We start from the raw sequence: 27,255 nt of genomic DNA on the forward strand, positions 1-27,255 counted from the left end.
TGTTCATGATAATGTCAAATTTGGTAAATTTGGTGGTCAGATACCAACTCCTCGTCTTTATTTAAGAAAACCTATTTCTAGCTATGCGTTTCCTAACTCTACATAATTCTACAAAAGTGTATGTATGGAAAAGGTGCCTGGACTCCTCGATCGGTATATGATTGGTTATGTAAATGTACGGAGTGCAACATGTGCTAAAGGTTGCTTCTCGAAGCAGAGTTCCAGGCTGCACGTAGGTCTGTAATTTGATCTTCTTGCTAGCGTGGGACCGCTCGGTAATATGCACACAGAATGGTGCAATTGATTTATTGATGGTTCTGGGAAATTGCATAATAAACGAATTTAGTCAAAGTGGTTCGTGAGAAACACTTGAAAGGAATGTTTGTTTAAGAATGTGGAAACGTGTTAGATTTTGGGAATGAAGATTGTCTTATGACACCGGCCCTTGACTTTCCCACCGTATTTTGCTGTTCGTCCCGATTTGGAGCCTTCTACACTTTGTACGTATGCAGTCCCTCCCGGTCCTTGGCTCTCTGAACAAAATACTTGGACAGATTCAACTTTTTGGCCACATCCCTGACCGAAGCATTGAGATTCCGCTTAAACGCTTTCATGACACGCTTGTGATCCTGTTCCTGATCACTAATAGATCATCCATTCTTACCGAATTTTTCCTTCCTTTGATGCTCAGAGTTTTGCAGTAACGTTTAATCAAACGACTCACCATTGACTGCACGATTCCGAGTTGTTTTCCGATGAGAGAGTTGAGGATTTTCCAGGTGCTTGCCCAAAATCAACTCGCGAAGTGTGCTTTCGGGTGACGCCATTTTTTCCAACTTTCGAAAAACTGACAGCGATAAAAAAAATACACACAGCGAATGAGAACGACCCAAATTTGAGTTTAGTTCACTCATAATCGTCAAAAGTGCAGGAACTCAGCGATGTGTAAAATTTGTCTCATTCTCATTCGCCGTGCAGTGTAAACAATGCACTTTAAACTACGTCTATCCAAATCTTCAAGAGAATATACCCAATGGGTAATTTTCTACAGCGTCCTTAACTATCCACACACAAGAAATCCGGAAGATCATAACTACTAAGGCACTTTTCTAATTTTCCGTATTTCGCAACAAACATATCTCTTTACACCAGCAGGATGTTTGCAAAAACGTTATAGAATTAAATTTTTCAACTGTCGATTAAGTTTTGGAGTATCTCAGATGAATCAATTTATCAGGAAAAGTTAAAAAGTGTTCCGCTTCCTATGTCTCAAGGCAAAAATTTCTGCTCACAACACTCTTTTTAACGTTCTCCTATTCACCACCAGAGGCTGAATCGATCGTTAAGTTCCCATTAAAAAGGCCTATACACTGATCCAAAACATCCGCAATACTTCGAATGATTATTGCATTGCTCGAGCCCTTTAACAATATGCATTTGAATTTTGGATGATTTTCTTATAGGCGAATCCAGTAGAAACTAAGCGATCGTTTCAGCATCTGGTGGTGAATAGGGGAACGATCAAAAGAGTGATGAGGGTGGAAATGTTCACCGTGAAGCATAGGAAGAGGACAATATTTTCACCTTTCCTGATTAATTTATCCACCGCAGGTGCTTGAAATCATCATCCACGTGGAATATTTTGTTTTATGTATCGGGTTTACAGTGATCCGACTGGTGCTTCCATATGTTTTTGATAAGAAAAATTAAGATTTATTAAATTGTCCCAACGGTTATGATCTTCCGGATTTTTTATGTGTTGTTATTTCAGCTGGAAATCAGTTCAGATTTGTAGATAATCGAAAAATACGACCACTCCCGATGGAAATTTGCAAGTTGTGCAATAAAATGTACATTGTTTTGAGTTTTGAAAAACGTCATTATGATGTAAAAAAAATGGATTGGATGACATTTTCTTTAAAAATTGGCTAGCGCACTCTACATTAGTGGTGCATGAAAAGAGCCTATAGGCCTTTTTAATGGGAACTAAACGATCGATTCAACCTCTGGTGGTGAATAGGAGAACGTCGAAAAGAGTGTTGTGAGCAGAAATTTTTGCCTTGAGACATAGGAAGTGGAACACTTTTTTACTTTTCCTGATAAATTGATTCATCTGAGATGCTCCAAAACTTAATCTATAGTTAAAAAATTTAATTCTGTAACGTTTTTGCAAACATCCTGCTGGTGTACAGGAATATTTTTGTTACGAAAAATGGACAATTAGAAAAGAGCCTTAGTGGTTATGATCTTCCGGATTTCCTATGTGTGGATAGTTAAGCTACAAATCAGTTCAGATCTGTGGAAAATCGCACAATAAGACAATTACCGATAGAAATTGGTAAGATGTTGAATGAAAAATGCTTTAATTTGCGTTGTGAAAAATAGTTATTCTGATGTAAACAAACGGTTTGGTTGACGTTTGACGTGCACATTGTAGTCGAAATACGTATCTGTCATGGATACAAAAATTAATGAAGTGGAATTAAATGGAAGATAACTTTTTTTTTTGCTGTTTTTTTAAGCATTCCGCTAACAACCCAATTTCATTATTTCATTATGATGGCTACCAAGCCTTTGGAATTTTCCTTATTAGAGAGTTGTATCGATTTTTCTCCTTTAGTTTACTCAAATCTTTGGTTTTTATTAGTTATGTAGGTTCCGATTCAACACATTTAGTTTCATTTTTATACCTATGATCTTGACTTTTTTACCTAGGGAATGAGTACTTAAGGGGGTTAGATTTTGATAAGTTCTTTAGTGGGAATGACACTGATGAAGCCTGCACATTGTAGTCAAAATACATATTTGTCATGCATACCAAAATTAATTAAGTGGAATTAAATGGAAGATAACCGTTTTATTTATTAGACCCGTATTTTTTATTGGGGTGACCATTTCCATGTTAGGGTGGTCCAAACAATCGATTATTTTTAACTTTTGAACCACTGTGCCGATATCAAATATCAAAATATTAAATGAAACATGTTAAAGATGATCATGTTTTTTCCATGAAAAATTAAGCCTTTTTAGCTATGTGTTTTTTACGTTTTTGAGTTTAATTTTTTTAAGTTATCAAGGGGTTTTTGCTCAATACTTGCAATTTTCATTTAAACAGGGTATTCGGTTCCTTAGTGCAAACAATTTAAGGGGCGATAGAAGATCATTTTTGAAGTAAAAAATTGTTCTACGCATATGATCAAATCTCAAAAAATAATGAGTTATTGAACTTTTTCTGTTTTGGTCTATGCTTGCCATAAATTGGCTTTAACTCAAAAACTATGTCCTTTAGCTCAAAATTGGACAGCTTGGTAAATTTCCTACTTAATAGTGTCATTTCTACTTTAAGTAAGCTGCATTTAGACACATTTTAGGGATAAGCGAGTCTAAAACTTGTGTTTTCCTACGGGTTAAATTTTACGTATTTAAAAAATACGTAATAAAGTGTATTATTTTTTCTAACCAAAAGATGCCCCTCAATGCGCTCTACAACTCTTTATTTGCCATCAATTTTCTATCTTGTTTAGTTTTGTCGCAATTTCGTACTAAACACAACAGGTTGGGTCGTTAATTAACGGTTGCGTAAAACACGAATGCAACCCCACCGTGCGTTGCTGTTGACGTCTGTTTGTAGCGCGCATAGCACACTTGATCGCCACGCGGATTGAAGGTATGAAAAGGGCGATAAGTGAGACCAAGAATAAAAATCAAAACAGAAACATACAGCTTGCAGAAAACAAACATGTCAGGCATAACAGTTGATAACGGCACAAAAGCATTTGTAAACAAACTTTCTAAGGCCCTTTACACGTGAACCAAGGTACGCCCACGTAAACCAACAACATCATCGGATAGAGGCAACTATCACCTTTCCGAAAGTGGTATTAGTTTGCGTGGGCGTACTTTGGTTCACGTGTAAAGGGCCTTAGAAAGTTTGTTTACAAATGCTTTTGTGTCGTTATCAAATGTTATGCCTGATGTATTCTCCAAAGGAGCTGGCGGATATTCATCTCTGCTACGTTTTTGCCAACTGTGTGGCAACGACAGCCCAGCAAAATACAAAAAACATAGTAAATTAATATATATAAAAAAATGTAAAACGTTGATTCTCAAAACGACCCCCTTCAATCTTTATATTTTTTTTAACAAGAAAATTGAAGAAATGTTCTAAAATTTGGTGAAAGCTGGTAACTTGCTTCAAAAAATATTTATTTTTTATTTTTTTGTTAATGTTTCAAGTTGATGAAATTGCATATTTTTAGTAATATAATAATTCATTTGGATTCTACGCATAATTTTAGATAAACTTTTTTCCTAACTCCAGCCGTTTTCAAGTTAATTTGATTTAATAATAATAGTAATAATAATGTTCAACATTGTAGACCATTTTCAAATGTTAGTCGTGCGCCAACCATTGCACATAATAAAACACAAAAAGGTCAAAGTTTCAAAAAATAAAATCGTGGACTTCTGGTAATCTGACTTTTTTTTTAATCTCAGCACTAATCTGCTCGTCGTGCAAATTTATTGTTCAAACGACATTTAGCAGATGGAATGGAGAAAAGTGAAATGTAACGATATGAAACGGAACGCAGAATCCAAACAAAACAGCAAATAAGGCTACCAGAAACTCCCTTTTCTGATGGTCGTAGTGTTACTAGATTTTCCCATTAAAAATGTTCTCCGGTAATATGCACGAAGTGTCGTTCGTGTTAACGGGGGTCCACAGAACACAAAAGGACATTGTTTCTTTATCAGTCTGCAACGTGTCGCACGAAACAACACACTCAATTGGAAATTCATTTGCAGTCGGGCACTTGATCATCGTTTTACTTCACTACTTTTTTGTTTTGGGAATGTTGGTAAAAATCCACATGTTCTCTATATATTTTGTACCACCGCCCCATCTTTTTCTACATAAAGGGTGTACCGTTTAAAATCCGCACACACTCGAATTGCTCTAACGTTTGATCCATTGGGTAAAATTAATGGAAATTTTGCGTAGACATAGTTTAATGTGAATTGTTTACACTCTGCGAGTTGATTTCATCAGGGGCGCAAAAGTTTTCAAAATGGCGACGAAAGAACAGTGTGTGCGCGAGAAAGTTTTGCACGAGTACTTTGAGAATAAGGGTCTGTCGCATCGTGCCATTTAAAAAAAAACTACAAGGGACAGCCCTACGCAATGGTGACGTAGGACTACGTGGTCTTATATAATAAATCTTATTTGTTAACTGCAGCAGGAGCTTGTGATTGTGTAGAAATAGGAATTTGTGCGGGGTTCTCTCTGTTTATACTGACGCACTTGGCTTAGTTGGCCCACAGCAACTCACGAAGAGCTACTGATTCCGATAAATAGCGGTGCGGTTTCTTCTTCTTTCTTTGGATGCTCATGTGGGCTGCAGCTCGTTGCTTCCAGACAGCCTTTCGTTGTATACTGGAGAACACCACTACTTACCACGCAGTGATTGAATAAACACCGTTTGGTGATATCAACTTTGAAATCTGTGTTAGAGAAATCGCTTTTCACAGGCAATCGGTGCTTGAAGCAACAGTTGCACATTCGTGCAACTTTCATAAGTGACATTTTGAAAAATGATAACGTCTTAAATTTGACAGATGCGTAGAAATATATCTAATCGATTGGTGATAAAATTATTAAAATTGGTCCAGGGGCAGTTGAGTTATTAGTATTCAAATTCTTTCATAATTTTGTTATATGTTCCATTTTTGGTTTTTACAAAGTGTACTCCCATATATAAATCACAGACGTAGTCCTACGTCAAAAGTTGGGAATCGCAAATTCCAAAACAAAAAATGGAACAACGGAGAGAAGGAGATTACTCGTTTCTGCGCGACGCAATTAATGGGGTACCCTTACACCTTCATTTGGTACCTCGGGACCAAGATATGTACAGTAGCCCTTATAATTAAAAAAGCATTACGTTACCTATGAAAGCAGAGATCACATCTCCTGAAACTCCAAAAGAATCCAGAAGTTGGATGGTTTCTGCTGTCTCATCATCAATCTCTTCCACCACGATTTCATACACTTCTTTATTAGCCTCTTCCACCTGGTTTTTATGCGAATCCATTTTCGTTATTTTTCAACGTTGCATGCACCTTGGCATGCGCTTGATATAAACAAAATCATAAATTTTTACTGAAAAAATCTTCAAGACACAGCTTTTCAAAAACCCCAAAAAGTTGATCCTTGTTTATGTTGCAATGTCGATTTTCTATGTTGACAACTCAAAATTAGCATCTATTATTCGTTCTATATATAAAAGTATGTATCGATAAATTCGGCTAACTTTTCGAAAAAAATAATATTTTAAAGGTTATTGATAAATATATTGGAGAAATCGTCTGAAGTAAAAAAAAATGACACCACAAAAAAAGAAACTAGGGGTTGAAAAAAGAACCGCATCAAAAAAGAAGCAGGTACAGCAGCAGCACCAGCAAGCAGCAGAAGAAACTCAAGCGCAGCGCATCTTCACCAATTCATTTAACGCTGGGACACATATTGTTGGCTTAAAAACTGATTATATTTAGCAACTGCAGCATACTTACCTCAAGTCTCAATACAAATCATACACTTATTTCGCGACATTCAAAGTTCAAACGAATGTTTTCGTGGAACGCGGAAAATAGAACTGGATAAGAATTAGAACAGTTCAAGCTGAATATTGCTTTAGGTCCTAAGTAACAATGACAGAGTCTCATCGTCGACTTTCTCTTTGTATCCCCACTGCCATGTAAAGATAGTCCCAGGTATTTTCAGCACACGGTGTTTTCGGTAACAAATTCAAAATGGAGTTGTCTGTAACAAGTCACATATGCAGTTATACAATATTTTGGTTTAAATTCAACTTTGAAATGTGACACTTTGACAGCCACACCGCCGCCACCAATTAACCTTGTGTTTAGTTTGTATTTTGTACGTGTGGGTTTTTTTTATGTTTGTTTTCAAGATGAATAGAAATTAGTTCATGTTTTAGGATTAATTAAATATTTGTATCGTAAACCACATTTCAAACCTCCCTCTCCCTTTTCCCATCCAAAAAAATGTAAATCTCCACTAACCTCGAGACAACCGCGAGTATCCGGTCCAGCTCCTTTAACTTTCAATATAAGACATAAATAATGTATACGAAAATGATAACTCGGCTTTGTAAAATTTATTCGATTGAGCCTGTACAAATAAAGTAATTAATAAAAAAAAACCGCCGCCACCGAGTTAAAATGGTTTCTACGCCACCGCCGCCGCCGCCGCCAATGAAAGAACTGGCACACAGGTCTACTTCTAACTAGAAGTTCCTGCTGACTACCTTCGGAAACCCTTCTAGATTCCGTCGGGCAAAAAATTCCATCTTTCTCCAGAAGTTTCCTCCGAACTTTCACAGGAAGTTTTCTCCAAACTTCCCCAGGAAGTTTCTTCCGTCTTCTCCAGGAAGCTTTTAGCTACATTGACCGGAAGATTCTTTTAAGTTCTCGCAAAAGTATCCGACTTCTAATGGACGTTTCTTCCGGTGTCCTTCCGGTGCTTTCCCAGGAAATGTGTACCGACTTCCCTGGAAGTTATTCTGACCTCGCTAAGGAGTTCCTAGTTGCTTCCTTCGAACGATTCTTCTGACAACTCTTTGGACTTTCTTCAAAATTCCTCTAAAATGCTTTCTGGTTTTCACTGAAAGTGTCTTCCGGATCTTTCAAGAAGTTTCTCCAGATTTAAATCAGGAGTTTTTTTTTTGATTTCCCCTAGAAGTTTCGTCCGAGTTTTTCAAATAAATAAAATTGTATTCAAGTCATTCTTACACAGTTGCCGTTGAGTCGCAATTACACGGTACTTTTTTAACGATTTCTCGATAACAATACAACCAATCGACAATGATTAAAATTACATTTTCCGTTTCAAACCATAGGTAATCGAATGGCATATACAAAAAAAATCACAATTTTTGGTGCAAATACAGATATTTTTTAAATATATCCATATAGACCATATCATGCTTTAATTACGATTGGCATCAAAATCCTTTTTTGTTTAAATGTTTTAGCATGGGAAAAAAAATCTTGGTATTTTTTTTTTACACGGTACATATCCCTCGTGTAAAAAAAGACCTGAGTGTACGTTCACCATGGACAGGAAAAATCCCAAACTAAATGAAAAACAAGGCTGTGCAAGATTGATTGGCCCATGGGGATCAATGGATCTTCGCAGTTTAGGGATCAACCTCACCTCTATTAACGATTCCTAATTACTCAATCTAAACCTGCAGGCATCCATCACCACAGCTGACGGATAGCCCTCAAACATATTCATTTTTCATCCTACATCCTACCTTTGCCGGAATGTCAAATCTTAAGGGACTTGCCTCAACACACGCGATAAATTTTTCCCCCACGTAGGTGGGAACAAACAAGCTCACCAATCAACACAACCACCACCGGTTTGCATGAATTTGTGGTGCAAAACCTGCTTGACAGATCACGCCTACGTCGTCGGCCACAAAAAAGCAACAAAGGGAGCATACATTAAGTACGTCACGTGAAATTCAAGATAAATTAACCCCTACTCTTCTTTTCATTACGTTTTTCCTATATATCACATATTTCCACCCCCGAACCCCCGTTAGAGCCTGACGTACTTAATGGGTCGCTTCAAATGGAATTCTTTTAAATTGATACATTTGCTTACATCCAAATTTAAACCAAGAAATCCCGAGCCATTTTCAAGCGTTAATTAAGGTCACTTTCAAGTGAACCGAAAAGTTCTTGAAAATTTTTTCAAGTTGTAAATTTCCCCCTAATGTGGATGGCGACAGTCAAGGTTTCCCATCTCTAGCCGTCCATTAATCCTTGAACTAGAAATGGTATGATCCCAGATGGAATTATCTCATCCACCTCGGCGAGGCTGGAATTTCCAAACGTATACGATCATCGGCTTGGTTCGAACGGAAACCGAGCCGGGATCGAGAGCATACTAAATCAATTGACGTCAGACAACATTGGGATGGGAAGCAGACTCATCAAGCGAGGATGGAATCAAGTGAATAAATGTTATTTGGATGGCACGCGGCTTTGAAACGCCGACCACGACCATGCACCTCCAAAAAAGCAATTTATCTGGTGGAGGCGCATGGCACTTCCCCGATGTTCGAATCTTCTTGAATCTGAGATAAAAAAAAAGAGTTGGAAATATAAAACTACATTGTTTATATTGTCTACAGCTGTAAAATGAAAATTCGCTCATTTGGCGGGCGGTTTCCATGCGCCTAGAATGTACCTACGGTGAAATTTTTATTGGCAATATATATATGCCGTCGTGGTCGTCGTCAGCAAGTAGAGAGAGAGCACCCTCGCGTCATAAATTATATTTATTTAACCGCTCAAAGATTTGGCGGCCGCTGGCGTGTGGTAGGCAAAGATGTCGTTTTCTTTGCGCAGTTCCTAGAACGAAGGAGCGAGGGTGGAGCGTGTTGTGGGCCGCCTTCAGAGATGTGTGCTCCTAATGTGTGACGCTGAAAGGTTACATTACAGGCCAACGACGGGCGACGGGCGGCAGGCGTCACGTTCGACTTAGTTTTCAATTTCACCCACTTGAAAGTAAATATCCCATGTCAAAACGTGCTCGTAGAAGCAACTGCTGGTGGTGGTTCAATGAATTTCAGAAGGATTCTTTTTTCGGGTAACGAAACTCACTTTGAAACTTTCCTGGGCATACCCGATCAGAAGGGCATAACAAAATTTAACAACTGGAGTTATGTATTTCAAAAAAGTAGAAGGGTCTGTGCCTAGGCGCACGAACGGAAGCTTGACGTAGGACCGCTAGTGGACGGAATAAATGTGAAGAGCATTTAGTTCTTTTAATTGATCAATTATCTATTATCTCAACTCTTTCCGTTTTTGAATTGTAGGCGTACCAAGTTTGTAGTATTTTTTTCAAAGAGAAAATTGATTAAGAGAATCAATCAAAATCACTTGCACCCCTGCTTCCAAGTTTGGTTACAAGATTACAACTCTGGGTTCTGAATATGGACAAACAAGCACAGATAAATTCTATTCCAACTCTTCACTGATGTAAGCTTGATGGCCCTGAAAAGGGCCATTTTATTGAAGAAGACATCCATGGCCACTTACGCTTTGCGTGTTTAGTGTAGGTGACAGCATCACGGACCTCATTTTCCAGGAACATCTTCAGCCCACCTCGTAGATCAGACCGGAGATACGTTTGACACCACCACGGCGAGCCAGACGACCGATGGCGGTTATCTCGAAGAACTTTGCGATGACGCTCGGCGCCTCCTTTACCAGACCTTTTCCTCATTTGCCACGACCAGTGAATTGTTGCTTGTTAGGTGTGAAGGAGTGGACTAGCCACCACCTTCCTACTGCTGCTATTGCTGTTCACCACGCCGTCCGAAGCAAAAATGAGCTAATGCCATGCAGCAGCGCTCTTTTATATCTTTTCAGGTTAAAGCAGAATGGTATAAAAGCTACAACCAAGTGGTATAAAAGCTACAAAGACTCCTCCCATTATGAGAAGTTTGCTATCAAGTAGCGACACTGGCTCTTTTCTTTTTGCATACACGGCGAATGAGAACGACCCAAATTTGAGTTTAGTTATCTCAGAAATAAGATATTGGTGCCGGTGGTTGGCGTGATTACCTCTCACCCCAGCAGGCCTGGGTCCAATCTCAGTCGGCTCTACCGGCATGTTCTAAGGCATAACATCTCTGATCACGCCTTCCTTCGGGAAGTAAAGCCGTTGGTCCCCGGTTGAGTTGATGGGTCGATTGGTAGGGTCCAGGTGTAGGAGCTGCCTCCCTGGCGTCGGTAGCATTGGTGCTCAGTACGGAAAACAAATCTCGCGACACTTTTCAATAGGTCCTATCTACATTGATCGATTCTGTTCATCTACACTCTCTTTCGTAAATAACTCGGCTTCACAAATGTTTCCTGCCGTCTTCGTCGAATTATATGCTAGATTGTTACTTCTTCCATCGAAAATATCCGGCCGTGGCGATTCAAAGTTGATCAAGGTTGATCAAAATAATTTGTACCCCTGCTTCCAGTTTGATTACATGAGCATTTTGTGTGGTCGTTGGTTCTGAATATGGACAAACAGGCAGATGAATTCTATTCCTACTCTTTACTGTTATAAGCTTGGTGGCCCTGAAAAGAGCCGTTTTGTTGCCAAAGTTGGTGATGATTTAACCTCCGAAACCAAACAGAGTGCGTCTCTGTCACTTCAAAACGTAGATGACATCCATGGTGTTTAGTGTAGGTGACAGCATCACGGATCTCATTTTTCAGGAGCACCTTCTGCAAACCTCGTAAATCAGACCGGAGATACGTCAGACACTGCCACGGCGAGCCAGACAACGGATGGTGGTTATCTCGAAGAATTTGCGTTTGGTTCTGAATATGGCGATGAGTGTGCAACATATTACGCAATTCCACCCTCCCTATTCGCACGCGCCCGAGGATCGGAGGCAAATGCCACTTCGACTTGTTTCGTCTACTTACTACTCTCTGACGACTGTGCTGGGGAAGCAGCATATGCATGTGGGTAATTGGTGAATTTGTTAGTTAATTCGACGCTTTTGGACAATGCTGGACATTTACCAGTTTTTTTAATAATATCTTGTTGAAAACCAACATTCTGAAGCATTGTTTTCGATGCGTAGCCATATTTCTGATCGATTGGTGATAAAATTATTGAAATTGGACCAGGGGCAGCTGAGTTATTAACGTTCAAAATCTTTCTTAATTTGTTACATGTTCCATTTTCGGTTTTCACAAAGTGTACCCCCATATAGAAATCAAAGACGTAGTCCTACGTCAAAAAATGTAACAGAACGTGCTATAAACATTGGCTGGTTAGTTGTTAAAATAACAAAAATCATTACAAAAAATCGTTTAGTGGTAACAAGATTAGAGATAATCCATCGCATTCAAAAATATACATCTATAACAACCGTTTTTATAAATTAGATATAAAATATGCCATATTTCTGATAATTTTTTGAATCTTACTCAAATAGTGCCGGAGCAAATCTCAAGTTTTCTTTTGTCACCGCTCCTTCAAAATTTTTGGGGGAAATTTAAAAAAAAAACTACCAGTGTTTATTTATTTCTCATGCACTGGGTCATCTGTCATTCGTTTTAACGTGTTTTCCTGCCGAGCGTTGTAGGAAACGAACAGTAATTCAGCTATACAATGTTTCAAAATATTTCACGGCGGTGTGATCTCGTGCTTTGACTTTTGCATCTCGTGTCGAAGTGTAGATTCAATAGTGATTAATTCATGTAACGTTGTTGTTTACAAACTTTTATTTGTAACCAAGTTGTGTAGAACAATATTCGCGTTCGGAAAGCGTCGTATGACAATATCACGGAACATCATGGACTCCTGGAGCTGCTCCGATTTGGCTTCCCATCGATACACTCGTCTATGATACGGATCAGACGATAAACAAAACAGGATTGTTCCTTTGTTCTTGAGAATCGCTAATTCATTTGGGTATGGATACTCACTTTGTTAGATTTTACAAGGTAAAAAAATAATTTTAGTATCACATCAAAGTGGATGCACTTCAATCGTGTCGAAAATATGGTGTAATATTACTTGCCCAAAATGACAAAATTATCATTAATACAGTGCATGAACTGACATTACAATGCTTTTACCGCTTTTTTGTGGCCATGAGATTTAAGACATGATTGAAGTTGGATGTAATATTAAAATTTATTTTTTGCTGTGTATTATGTTGTAGAATAACACCTCTTGCTTTTACAGCATTTAAACGTAAATTTGAACTAGACCGGTACGGCATGCCAGGTCCTTGAAATCGGATCAGTCAGTTTCAGTTGTTGAAAACGGATTTCATCGAACATCATTCCTAATCTTGTTTGGCAACTCACTAGGTTGCCGGCGCCGGTGGTGTAGTGGTAAGCGTGACTGCTTTCTAACACCCCGATGGGTCTGGGTTCAATCCCAGCCGAGATCGGTGGGATTTTTCTGAGGCATACAAATCTCTGGTCACTAGAGTGATGCAAAATTTAAAATTTTCGCTCCACAATACTTAACGATTCCAAATCGGATCCTGACTAACCTCTCAAAATTTGAACCCATTTGCTGAGAAACTGAGATGGCACAAACCATTTGAAGTTTGTATGGGAATTACAATGGTAAAACCAAGATTCTTGTTCATGTCTATCTAATAATTCACCATATCGGTCTGCTTCAAAAGTTTTCAATTGTACTTATAGGAAGTTTTTCCAGCTACAACTTTGCTCAAGACCACTTTTTGATTAAATGCAAGGATCGAAAGTTATCAATGGTTCAATGCGCTGATGTCTTATGATCATGCTCAATCAACTGCTCAGCAGGGAACATTGGTGTTTCTGGGGCGTTGAATAGGACACACAAATCATGGCTACTATGTCACACTGCAAAATACAGTGTTGCCTACAGAGCAGCTGCTTGATCATGTCATAAGTTTACCACTCTTTTAAATAATTAATAACTTTTTCCTGTCTCGTTTTACCTAGAAACAATCTTCAGCAAAGTTGTAGCTGAGAAAATTTTCTATAAGAATGGTTATCGAACTGTTTCGCACCTCAATATGGAAAAAGACTCGAAGGTAATGAAAAAAAGTTGAGGTTTACCATAGTAATATACATGTAAACTTCAAATGGCTTGTGCGAAGTCTGTTTCTAACCAAATGAGTTGTAACTTTGAGAGGCTAATCAGGACCCGATTTGAAACCATTTAAGCACTGTGGAGCGAAAAAGTCAAATTTTGCATCAGTCTACTGGTCACGTCTTCATTCGGAAGGGAAGTAAAGCCGTTGGTCCCGGCCCATGTGTGTTGAATGGGTGCGATATCCTACGCAGGTGTGGAAGCTGCCTTCCTGCACATTCGATTGCCGTCAATGGATGGCAATCGATGTCCGTCGGTGATTGGCACTAGATTGCGGAACAGAGACCGACGTTAAATAACTAACTACTAGGTAAGCCGCCTTGAATCTGATCGGCCAAGGGGGTTCACTGCACACATCTTCGCCTTGTTCCAGTCGGGTCGCTACCAAGAACCATTTTCATTGAGTCGTTATCCGACATTTTTACAATGGTCCAGCTCACCGTAGTCGCTCGATTTTCGCATTTGATCTAAATTTCTTAACTTGCAAACCTGCTGCAATGCTACTAAATGATTCAATTCTTTTCTACAGTGATTCGACAATTTCCTAGATAAATCCAATCTTTTCAAAATTGGTTTAATATTTTTAGAACTTAGACCAAATCAGAAACCAGCAAATTCCTAGTCGAGGTGACACTTTTTAAAGTAGATTAAAAACTGAGTCTGAACTTTTTGAAGTATGTTCAAACTTTCGAATAAGTCATCAACATTTTTCTAGCTGAGTCTTAACTTTTCTGTTATGTTATTCAATCCTTTTTAAAGTTGTCAAAGCTCTCCTGAAGTGATCCAAACATATCCCGAACTCAAGCTTTAAAGAATTGGTTCCGCATTTTCTGGAGTGAGGACACATTAGCTGATAAAACGCTTTCCTGCATTGATTCAACTTTTTCTGAACTGAATCCAAACTAGTCAGAACGGGTTTGACATTTTCCTACCGTATGCGTGATAATGTTTGCACCATCGTACAAATAAGGTTCCCGTTTCACCTGTGCATACAATGCCTTGGTTTTCTTTGCATGCACGTAACCTATAGCTCATACCGTAGTAAGCTGTGTACAAAAGAAAATGACTTACTTAGTTTGACAGTTGCACCATGACGAAGTGGCAGCGTATTCGTGATTTGTCGCACGCGCAAATGTCGAAAAAGACATTTCAATCGCCGTGGGAGTGTCCCGGTGGACCGTCAAAAGGGTTTTAGACCTAGAAAAGAAAGAACAACTCTCCGCGAATGTGGCCACAGGTCGTCTGAGGTCAGCTCGGGTTCCGAGGGCTATCGCTGCTATCAAAAGGAAGGGCAGCCCTAAGTATGCACCTTTAGAATTGATAAAACGACGCATAAAATATTGAAAAACGTTCCAATAAAATCATCAAAATAATCCATAAAAAATCGGAGAAAATCCCTAAAAAAGTGAGGATGATCCATAAAAAATATCAATATTATCAATATTTTATGTAAAATTTGGCAATACAGTTCTAAAAATGTGCCGCTAAATTTCTAAAGAATGAGCATTGAAATTGTACGAATTACCCATAAACATATTGCAATTGATCCATAAAAATTCAACAATGAACCTTAAACTAAAGAAAGTGATCCATAGAAAATCAAGTTTGCGCACTTAAAAATATAGGCATGATCCATAAATAAGACGTATATTATTCATATTTAGGACACTATTTTTTTAATTTTGATCCATAAACTACATATCTACTTTGATTTACTGTCCTGCCCGTGTATTTTAGGTAGAGGTGCGAAGCGACGGGCAAGCGTTTAGAATTAGCTTCCAAAAGAAGATTCTAAAGGGTGATACGGTCAAAATTTGGTCAATATCAACTTGACGTATTTCTTTCAATTTTGCATTTAAAAAACCTGAACACCCCTCATTTTGAAGGTGTGTGTGTGTAGAATGTTGCTCCTATTTTGATTTTGGAATTCACTCTTCAGTTGTCAAAATGCCGTCCAAGCAAGAAGAGCAGCGTATCAAAATTTTGCTCGCGCATCGCGAAAATCCGAGCTACTCGCACGCAAAGTTGGCAAAATCGCTAAAAGTTGTCAAATCAACCGTTACAAATGTAATTAAAGTGTTTGGGGAACGTTTGTCGACAGCCAGGAAGTCTGGATCGGGGGGAAATCGAAAACCGGAAGCCGCTGAGACGACAAAGAGAGTTGCCGGTAGTTTCAAGCGAAACCCTAACCTCTCTCTCCGAGATGCCGCAAATAAGCTGGGTGTATCGTCTACAACCGTGCATCGAGCCAAAAAACGAGCCGGACTATCGACTTACAAGAAGTTAGTGACTCCAAATCGCGATGATAAACAAAATACGACGGCCAAAGCGCGATCCCGGAGGCTGTACACGACGATGCTGACGAAGTTTGACTGCGTGGTAATGGACGACGAAACCTACGTCAAAACCGACTACAAGCAGCTTCCGGGACAGGAGTTTTATACGGCAAAAGGAAGGGGAAAGGTAGCAGATGTTTTCAAGCACATGAAACTGTCAAAGTTCGCAAAGAAATATCTGGTTTGGCAAGCCATCTGTACCTGTGGCTTGAAAAGCAGCATTTTCATAGCTTCCGGGACTGTCAACCAAGAAATTTACGTGAAAGAGTGTTTGAATAAACATCTGCTGCCTTTCCTGAAGAAACACGGTTGTTCCGTACTGTTTTGGCCGGATTTGGCATCTTGCCATTACGGTAAAAAGGCCATGGAGTGGTACGCCGCCAACAACGTGCAGGTGGTTCCCAAGGACAAGAACCCTCCCAACACGCCAGAGCTCCGCCCAATTGAGAAATACTGGGCTATTGTCAAGCGGAACCTAAAGAAGACCAAAAAAACTGCTAAGGGCGAGCAGCAGTTCAAGGCAAACTGGCTTTCTGTGGCGAAGAAGGTGGACAAGGTGGCTGTACAAAATCTGATGGCAGGGGTCAAGCGTAAGGCCCGGCAATTCGGATTTGGAAAAGCGGAAGCCTAACTGAATATTTTTCCTGAATTTTATACTAATTGAACTTGAAAAAGAAATTTAATTTGATTTTTTAAATAAACGATTTTACCGATTTACACGCGTTTTCCCTTGACCAAATTTTGACCGTATCACCCTTTACTACAAGTAACATGCAAGTTTAACTTTCACACTATAACGCTAATTTGAATTTCGCAATTAACACAAATAAAATATTGGTAAATTGATAACACAATTGCACTTAATAGTAGTAAAACTTTTGACTTACGTTTAATAACCGATGTACTTTCGGGGATCCTGTGTTCGCAAGTTGTGTCCGCTGGTATCTTTGGTCCTGCACTATCTTCACGGTAAACCGCCGTTGTTGGATACTGCACTTTATCACTACTCGACACTTAAATCATAGAGGTAACTCTAAGACCAGAAGGTCCCGAAGAAACGAGCTCAACTTTTTGGCTCAGCTCTGGTACCATCTTCGGTCCCAAGCTATCGATTCACCCCTCGAAACATAGGAAAATCCAGTAAACCCTCATTTTATCTGTCAAACTTTCATAGCGAATCAAAACAAACATAGTGTAGTACTGGAATTTATACTAGAATGGGGTACGTTAGTCGATTTGCTTGGGACCAATAGGCTAGTCAAGTAGTGAGCCAATTTGAAATCGTTAGTTTCGTATTGATTGTTGCTTAAATCCTACCGACTGCGCCAGTTAAATTCTAGGTCTTCGGAATAGCGTTTAAAAAAAATACCTAGTTCCACTTGCACGTTTGAACACTAAATTAGTGCGTTTATTCAACTTATATTCATTATTATTATTATTATTATTATTATTATTATCTCTATTTAGGAGATTTTCAGCCGAGAAACTTATATTCAATTAAACCTATAGCTAACCGGTAACTGCTGGCTTAACGTTTCTGCTGTGTCCAAGGGTCGTCTCTGTTGTTGCCGCCGGCGTCGCTGCTATGATGTCCAGCTAAGCATTTCGATGCCTTCGGTTTATTTCGTTGATGCTGACGTAGATGTTGGTCGATTTAGAAACAAGAATGTCGAACCATAGAGGTAACTCTAAAACTAGTAGGTCCCGAAGAAACGTGCTAATCGATTCACCCCTCGAAACATAGGAAAATCCACTAACCCCTCATTTTATCTGTCAAAATTTCATAGCGAATCAAAACAAACATTGTGTAGTACTAGAATTTTGTCTAGAATGGGGTACGTTAATCGATTTGCTTGGGACGAATAGGCTAGTCAAGTAGTGAGCCAATTTAAAAACGTTAGGTTGGTGGAACGGTTGCCGTGGGGGCTTTGAACGATGTATTCTGTAACTTAAATACATATCATTATCTTATAATAACGTTTAATTCTAAACCAAACAGATTTTGAGATACATCCGATTGAAAGCGTACCGATTCTAAATTGGCAGGGTTTTAATATGCGATAAGCAATAAGCTTGAAAAGCGATGAGGAAGAAAAAGTTTTACCGGGAGGAAAGCGACAGAATTGACACCCCTTTTTCTCTGATGACGCTGTCTTTGGGAAATCAGAAGAAACTTTATCACGTATTCGGGGTATTTTTACAGAAGGATGTCGTGCATTTCAGTGGAATTTTTCAAATAATCACTGCCGATACGGTCAAAAAAGTATTTGTTTTACCGTGACGGCGAAGCAGACAATAGTCACTCAAATTAAAAGCCATTCGAAGTAAACGCCAAATTTCGGTAAAATGGTAGTTAGTCAAAATTATTTTTATTCCCTCCACGCGTCTCTCATTAAACATCGTCTCTGTATAAAGGAAGTACGGTAACTTATATTCTACCTAATTGTAGAAAATTGGAGATAGCAGCGATCTTATGTTGGCATTACGACCGGCGAGTAACAATTTACAAGCACATAATGTGTGTGATTTATGCCGCGGATACACTTGCATGACCTACTATGAGCACGAGCATTATTTTTGTATAATAATGATGAGCACTATACTGTCTATAATCCCATATCAGCCCCATATGGAACAAGTAGGCATTGAGAAAATGGCAGTCGAAGTTACGAAGTGCAATTTCCATGTAAATATTTGATAAATAATAGTAATTATTTCAAGTTAAAATCAGTAGCAATGAAGCTTGCATGTTTTGTTATATCAGCGAAAAATATGGCAATTCGAAAATCAGACCTTTGACTTAAATCAAACTACCATCAGTAACAGTATTCACGAGGAGAATGTAGGAATGTCCATTTGTTCCCAATAGTTGTGTGATGATATCAAATTGTGATGAAGTCAACGTTAAACTTTAAGGTTAAAGGCGTTTAAAGTCTGACATGTCGTTACGAAAATCTTGAATTTATTCCTCTAAACAACGTTAACTAAATAGCTATTCTGAACATGAGGTCGCTGAAAATAACTCAACTCACGAAATTTCCTTTCTTCATTTACTCTACAGGTCGCTGGTAAACGCGACAAGGACCAGGAACGCGAAGCACAGCACTGGATCGAAACGCTGTTGGGCGAGAAATTCCACTCGGACTTCCTGTACGAGGACTGCCTGCGCGACGGCATCCTTCTGTGTCGCCTGATGAACCGCCTCTCGCCGGGAATCGTACCGAAGATCAACACCAGCGGCGGTGACTACAAAATGATGGACAACATTAGCCAGTAAGTATGCTATCCACATTCACGCAATGGAACGATGGCAATTATTATTATGACAGTTGATGCTACCGGTGGGCGAGTATGTGCTCCTGGTCGGTCGTATCTTGCCTGACACTGTTTGATTGAGCGCGCGAGGCACACCGTTGTCAGGTCTGCTGTTGCTGCGCTGCGTTTTGTGTTTCGAGAACAAGAGTGCGATGTTGCCTAGGTAGCGACCATGATGACGATGTCGGTCGTCTGCTGCAGTGGCCGAGATGGCCTCTCTAGTCCGAAGCAGCAGCACAATCGCACTGAAAACCCTAACCCTACCCAACACAAAAGTGTGAGAGAAATGTGCTATAAGTTTTTGCTGCCGGGAATAGGACGACAGGAATCGAGGGAGATGTAGTGCATTAAGTTTTCTTGAAATACGAATCGGGCTGGACTCAGTGATGCCGGATCTCCAGATCTGCGTTAGAAATATGGTCATGTTTGAAATTTGTATTTCCGGCCACACTTGCCTTTGCCGCCACTTCCATTACACTGTGGTTCCACAGTTCACCGTACACAACGCTTCTTCTGTGATACATGTGCTCCTGGCCGCGCATCACGGCCATTCTTGTTGATCAGGTGTATTGTAGTCGGCAGTAGCTGTCAGCCGGCTGTGTCACAACACTATTTCAAAAAAGACAACCCTCTTTTTCACAGTCTCCGTATCCGTCGTCGTCGCACCACAGTGGACGAAAAGGGCGCCAATATAGTCTGTGAACCAAACCGCGACTAAAGACCTCCTCCGGACGACCTGCATCCCTAGTGCTTTGTGATGATTCGCGTGTTACGGATATTTTCGGAAGCACAGAAGGCCCCCTGAAATATGTCTACCCGCTGAATTTCGCTGCATGGGAAAAAGTGGATTTGAGCGCGAAAGTCACTCTTTTCGCAGACCAGGAAGAAGCACGCATGCGACCCTGGTGTAAAGTTTGGTAAAAGTACTACCACAGCGCGAAGTACGGAACCGAAAACTGGGTGTCCCTCGGTCTTGGTACCATGAGCATGTGACATTTGTGTTCTCGGAACTTTTGCACCTTTGTCGGCGAACGGGTCCGTCCGTCACTTGGTAACGTGACAGCGAGTGCGGTTTGTGTCAGATAGTCAGTAAAATTTTGACATCGAACTAGGATCGCAGCATCCGACGGGAGGTGCCGAACTGTGAACTTTTACCAAAATGTCAAACTATATTGATCGCCGATAGGAATGGAAACGGACTGGATGTCTATTGTCCTGCCCTGGATTCCTGTTAATAAGCAATCAATCACCGTCAACGCCGGTGATAATGTTCTCTCATCATGAATGCCCGTTTCGCGTTGATTGCTGTCGATTATGGCTGCGCTTTGGAATTGACGATAATCATCGTTCAGTGTCGTTGACTACCACGTCCGGGACGGTCCGACCAAAGCCACATAGATGATCGAAAGAAAAATGGGTGGTGGTGATGAAAATTGATACTCATCATCATCACCATCAACGGTAATCACCTACCCGGAGAGGGGCACTGGCAGTATTGAATCCTGGCACTGCTGTTGATCCTTTGGAGTTCTTCTATAGGGAGAGAATACGATAAGAAGGATGACAGCAATCATGCTATCAACGCTGTCATTAAAATATCATTACCAGCGCTCATCACCATCAATTTCTTCGTGCCATCAGTGCCCGCGCGCGCTTTCAGAGCATACAGTGTATGTAGGTATAGAGTTACCGGGTTTGGTCGGTTGGCCTTATTCGCTTCAACTATCCGAGTAGGAGGTTTTCTTTCACGGTGGGTCTGTTGACTGTTGAGAAGTGTTGCCAAATAGTACAGAAGGATTTGAATATGCTCAGCTCACCTAGCATGGGTAGCATTATTTTCCCAGCTCACCCACGCAAACTAACACCACGTTCAGAAAGGGTAATGTTTCAACAAGGGGTGGTGTTAGTTTGCGGAAGTGTAAACACACGATACATCCAAAAAGCAGAAACGTCCCTTTGAAAACGTTATCGAGAATTGAGTACTTGCGATGGCATCACTCAACGTCAGCAAACTGCATCGAAATCCATTGAAACTTTCGATCGCAGCATCTAAAATCGCCACTGGAATCATGCAGAACCTCTTCCGCCTAAATCAACTGTAACTTCCGATGGCAGCATCTAAAATCTCCTCCGAAATCATGCGGAACCTTCTCCGCCATGGTTTTGAGAAAACTTCATCAAAATCCACAGGAAATTTCGTTGGATTCATCTAAAATCTTCACCGAAATATTGTGGTCTCCTTCGTCGAAAACTTGAGAAAAATCCGTCGAAATCCACTGGAACATTCGTTGGCAGCATCTGAAATCTCAGGGCTGGTACCAGGATCACTTTTTAGTGGCTAGGTCGCTATTTTCAAGTCAGTCACTAAAAAGTCACTTTTTCCAACCAAAAGTAACTAAGGTCTGTATCCACAATAATCCGGGCACATCAAAACTTAAGTAAAACACCAATTGCGTATTATACATATTTCGATTGCAGTTGTTTATTTGAGATTCATGGAATATGATTTAAAAATTCACGAGATCAAAACAAAGTTATTTGGTATTTGCATAAAATTTTCGAACTTTGCGCTTAAGTCCATCCATTAGGATTTGTACAGACTTCTCAGATACCGTGGTGGCCGTCTTTGTCCAAATTTGTTAGAAGTGTTTGATATCTTTGATTCCTTTTTTACTTCCAGAAAGCTTCCGCTTCAACAGAGCCCAATATCTCTCGATTGGACGTAACTCTGGATAATTTGGCAGATTTTCGGTTTTGCTTCGTACCACTCGATCACAGTTTTAACATAATGGCATGATGCCAAATTGGGCCAGAACAAAGGGATTTCTTTGTGGCAATCGCTTCTGCAGGCACTTTTTCTGGTAAATCTCCTTGTTGATTGTGCCTGTAGTGACGAAAGATTTACTCTCAAATAACATCAGTCCGCATCGTGCTCTCTTGCCGTGCGGATCTATTTGCTTTTTGCTGAAGGAAGTGTTACTACTACCTAAAGCTACAACAAATTTTAACAGCACTTTTCAGTGCTCAACCTGTAAAAATTTTCTACCTTGTTCAACTCTTATTCCTCTTCGATCCTTGTTTGGACCCTACCCGAGGTAATCCTTCTTGGATATCGATTTGGAAAATTCCTCTTCGATCCTTCAGATTCTTATAGTAATCTGCTTGGAAGTCGATTTGGATAAAAATTTACTGCCGCCATGGCGCCTAAACGCAAAAGAAAGGGGCAAACTCTTGACCCCCCTTCTGGTGAAATTAATTTGAGTAATCAATTTGATTTGCTCACGGATGATGAGAATGATCCATCATCCAAGAAAAATTCTAGTAAACTTTCCCGGCTTAATGCCAAGAAGGAAAAGATTCCCCCTATTGTGATAACCACTACCGATTTCCATGCTCTTCGCATGGAACTTTTGAATTTCGTGAAAGTTAAGTTTTCACTACAAATTGGACGTCGGGGTGAATGCCGTGTATTGGCTGAAACCTTGGACGGATTTAAATGTCTTCTCAAGTATCTTACTGAGAAGAAGCACAAATTTTTTACTTACGACACCAAAACTGAACGTGTGTTCAAGGTTGTCATGAAAGGACTGCCCAGTGGTGAATCCCTGGATCAGATCAAAGATGAACTGGCAAAATTACTTGGAGTTGTGCCACTCCAAGTAATCAAAATGAAAATGAAATCCCGTCCTGGCGATTCGCGCAACGGGATTTCTAATGATTTTTATTTAGTTCACTTCAAGTCTAGTGAACTAAACAACCTTAAGGCCTTAGAAAAAGCTAGCCTTATGCTCCATGTCCGAGTGAAGTGGGAACACTTCAGGAAGACTGGAGGAAATTTCCAAAACCTCACCCAGTGCCGTAAGTGCCAGGGATGGGGTCACGGAACTAAAAATTGCTACATGCCAGCTAAATGCATGAATTGTGGTGATTCCTCTCACGCAAAGGACGACTGTCCTGTGAAGGAAGATCCTAAGAAATTTAAATGTTCAAATTGTGGTGAAAACCACAAATCCAATTTTTGGGAATGTAAGACTCGCAAAGCGATCCTACAATCTCGTTCTAACCGTCAGGTAGGAAACGCTCCACGTTTCCGACCAGGTACAAATTCCTCTGCTGTTAACAACGGTCAGCGAGGAACAAATTCTACATTCGTACCCGTAGGTACAAATATCTCCCCTGCTTCAAATGTTTCATCTGTACCTACTCCCCTCGCTGCTAACAATGTTCAGCGAGTTAATGGAGCTACCTATGCTGCTATTGCAGCGGGTAGAAATCAAAATACTAACCAACGTTCTAATGGAAATTTTGACAATTTTGACTTAGGAAGCATTACTGCCCCCAAAATGGAATTTTTACAGAATTCATTAATTGACATGATTTCTGATATGCTTAAATCTAACTCCATGTTTGATGCTATTCAAACTGGAGTAAAATTTGCAAATAATATTGTCATGACTTTAAAATTCAGTAATGGATTTTAAAGCATTAAATATTGTAAATTGGAATGCTCGATCTCTTAAAGATAATGAAGACGAGCTATTTAACTTTTTAAGAGTTCATAACGTGCATATTGCCGTTATAACTGAAACGTTCCTTAAACCTGCCCATAAGGTTAAGAAGGACGCAAACTACTTGATTTATAGAAATGATCGTCTTGATGGACCCTGTGGTGGCGTTGCCATCATTATTCATAGACGAATCAAGCATAAAATTCTTTCTTCATTTGAAACCAAAGTTTTTGAAACTTTGGGGGTTTCTGTTGAAACAAAATTTGGACAACTTACGTTTATAGCTGCCTATTTGCCATTCCAATGCGTAGGCCAGCAAAAGAATTTTCTCAAGGGTGACCTCCAGAAACTTACCCGTCATAGGTCTAAATTCTTCATTATTGGTGATTTTAATGCAAAACACCGCTCATGGAATAATGCTCAAAGCAATTCCAATGGTAATATTCTGTTTGATGATTGTTCTGCAGGTTATTACACTATTCAATATCCAAACAGCCCAACATGCTTTTCTTCTGCAAGAAATCCCTCCACTATTGATTTGGTCTTAACTGATTCATGTCAACTTTGTAGCCAATTGGTTACCCATGCTGACTTCGGTTCTGATCACCTTCCAGTAACTTTTGAAATATCCCAAGAAATAATTTGTAATCCCAACAGCTCTACTTTCAATTACCATAGAGCTGATTGGGAGCAGTATCGAACATTTATGGAATATAACTTCGATCCAAACATTCCTTTGCAAACCAAAGATGAAATTAATTATGCTCTTGAATCTCTGACTACTTCTATAGTTGAAGCAAGAGCTGCCTCAGTACCAAAATGCGAGGTTAAATTCGATTCAATTATAATAGACGATGATCTTCAGCTCTTGATCCGTCTTAAAAATGTCCGTAGGAGACAATATCAAAGAACACGCGATCCTGCCATGAAAGTTATCTGGCGGGATTTGCAAAAACAAATTAAAAAGCGATTCTCTGCCCTGAGGAACAAAACTTTTGAAAATAATATTTCTAAATTAGACCCGAGTTCCAAACCCTTTTGGAAACTCACAAAAATTTTGAAAAAACCTCAAAAGCCTATTCCAGCGCTTAAAGAAGGTGGTAAAATTTTGATCACAAATTTGGAAAAAGCTCAGAAACTTGCTAAGCAATTCGAGAGTTCCCATAATTTCAGTTTGGGTCTTACTAGTCCTATTGAGAATCAGGTTGCTCGGGATTTTCTGAATATTTTCTCTCGGGAAAATATTTTTGATGATTCCTGGGGGACTGATTTGGACGAAGTAAGGTCTATAACTAAAAAGTTTCAAAATATGAAAGCTCCAGGTGATGATGGAATTTTCTATATCCTCATCAAAAAACTCCCAGAGAGTACCTTGTCTTTCTTGGTAAAATTATTTAACAGATGTTTCCATTTGGCATACTTTCCTGATAAATGGAAAAATGCAAAAGTTGTTCCAATTTTGAAGCCGGATAAAAATCCAGCTGAAGCTTCTAGCTACCGTCCAATAAGTTTGCTTTCTTCAATAAGTAAACTTTTTGAAAAGATAATTTTGAATAGAATGATGCTTCACATCAATACGAACTCAATTTTTGCAGATGAGCAGTTTGGATTTCGCCATGGGCATTCAACTACTCATCAACTCTTAAGAGTTACCAATTTAATTCGTTCAAACAAATCTGAAGGCCACTCAACTGGAGTTGCTCTTCTAGACATAGAAAAAGCATTCGACAGTGTTTGGCATGAAGGTTTGATTGCTAAATTGAAAAAGTTTAATTTTCCACTTTATATTATGAAATTAGTTCAAAATTATTTAACTGACAGAACTCTTCAAGTAAATTATCAAAATTCCAAATCTAATCGACTACCTGTTAGGGCAGGAGTTCCTCAGGGTAGCATTCTTGGGCCTATATTGTATAACATTTTCACTTCGGACCTCCCTGATTTGCCTCAGGGTTGCCACAAATCTTTGTTCGCTGATGACACAGGCATTTCCGCTAAAGGAAGAAGTCTTCGTGTTATTTGCAGCAGACTTCAGAAAAGTTTAGATATTTTCTCTTCTTATTTACAAAAATGGAAGATTTCTCCCAACGCTTCCAAAACTCAACTTATAATATTTCCACATAAGCCTAGAGCTTCGTTTTTGAAACCTAGTAGTAGTCACATAGTCACTATGAACGGAGTTCCAATTTCCTGGTCAAACCAAGTGAAATATCTTGGATTAATACTTGACCATAAATTAACTTTTAAAGATCACATTGAGGGCATTCAAGCCAAATGTAACAAATATATAAAATGTTTGTATCCTCTTATAAACAGGAAATCCAAACTTTGCCTGACGAATAAACTTCTAATATTTAAACAAGTTTTTAGACCGGCCATGCTTTACGCTGTACCAATATGGTCTAGTTGCTGCACTACCAGGAAAAAAGCACTTCAAAGGATTCAGAACAAAATTCTGAAAATGATTTTGAAGTTGCCTCCCTGGTACAGTACAACCGAAGTACATAGAATTTCGAATGTTGAGACTTTAGCACAAATGTCCAACAAAATAATTAATAATTTCAGGCAAAAATCGTTGCAATCCTCAATTGCAACGATTAATTCCCTTTATACTTAGATAAGATTTAGTTTTAGTTTTTAGTTTTAAGATATCAATTGTTATACTGACATACAGGTTAAAAAACCTGTTTAAAATACTGAATTGCCAAGACATGAAAAATGTAAAAACACTTAGATATATATCATAACAATTAAGGCTGGTACGTTACTGCAGTAACTGGAGCACCTAGGTTAAAATGAAATGTAATTTATTTTGAATTTGGAACAAATAAAGAGTTAAAATAAAAAAAAAAAAAAAAACTCTCAAATAACAATTTGGATTTCATGAGAGTTCTGAAGACCATGATTAAGTCTTGTAGAATGCTTTAAAACCACGATAAAACTTGCAATGTTACTTGGACTCTTTCGACCACATAAATTGCTTACCAAATAAGGTATTTTTTGGGAAATTTCGATGCCTTCTTCGGCCTGAAATACTCAGCTGTAGCATTTTTGGCTATTCAATAGAAAGCCAGCCATGGAAGCTCGTGATTCTACTGTCAAATTCTGTATGTCACTGCGATTTGGAACTGTTTTTTTTTCTTTTAACGACTTCAGCTTCAAACGCTGTTTTGATTTTTAGACAAAACCAGGTGACATTCCTATTTTACGAACCACCGTTTGAACAGAGAGATTCTGGTTTTCCTTCAATATCCTCTTCAGCTTTCGGTCCAGAGGGGGAGGTAGCTCATCGATTCTTCCGGTTCGCCTCCTAGCATCGTGCTATAAGGTACCAGGCGATAACCAGGGTAGTTGATCGATAGCTCGATGACGTCATTTCGTTGGCATCTGC

At 39.3% G+C, this 27,255-nt stretch overlaps 1 protein-coding gene across 1 annotated transcript in view; it reads left to right on the forward strand.

Annotated features, from left to right (window-relative positions):
• The window catches only part of LOC135711522 (muscle-specific protein 20-like), a 169,595-nt gene that overhangs the window by 113,553 nt on the left and 28,787 nt on the right, over nt 1-27,255 (forward strand). Inside the window, exon 2 of the mRNA XM_065234392.1 lies at nt 19,103-19,314. Coding sequence (XP_065090464.1) covers nt 19,103-19,314 — 212 coding nt within the window. The remainder of the gene's footprint in view (nt 1-19,102; nt 19,315-27,255) is intronic.

Source organism: Ochlerotatus camptorhynchus, unplaced genomic scaffold (genome assembly GCF_037179485.1).
Source record: "Ochlerotatus camptorhynchus isolate MF236.1 unplaced genomic scaffold, CSIRO-AGI_Acam_v1.1 ptg000433l, whole genome shotgun sequence".
Lineage (NCBI taxonomy): Eukaryota > Metazoa > Arthropoda > Insecta > Diptera > Culicidae > Ochlerotatus > Ochlerotatus camptorhynchus.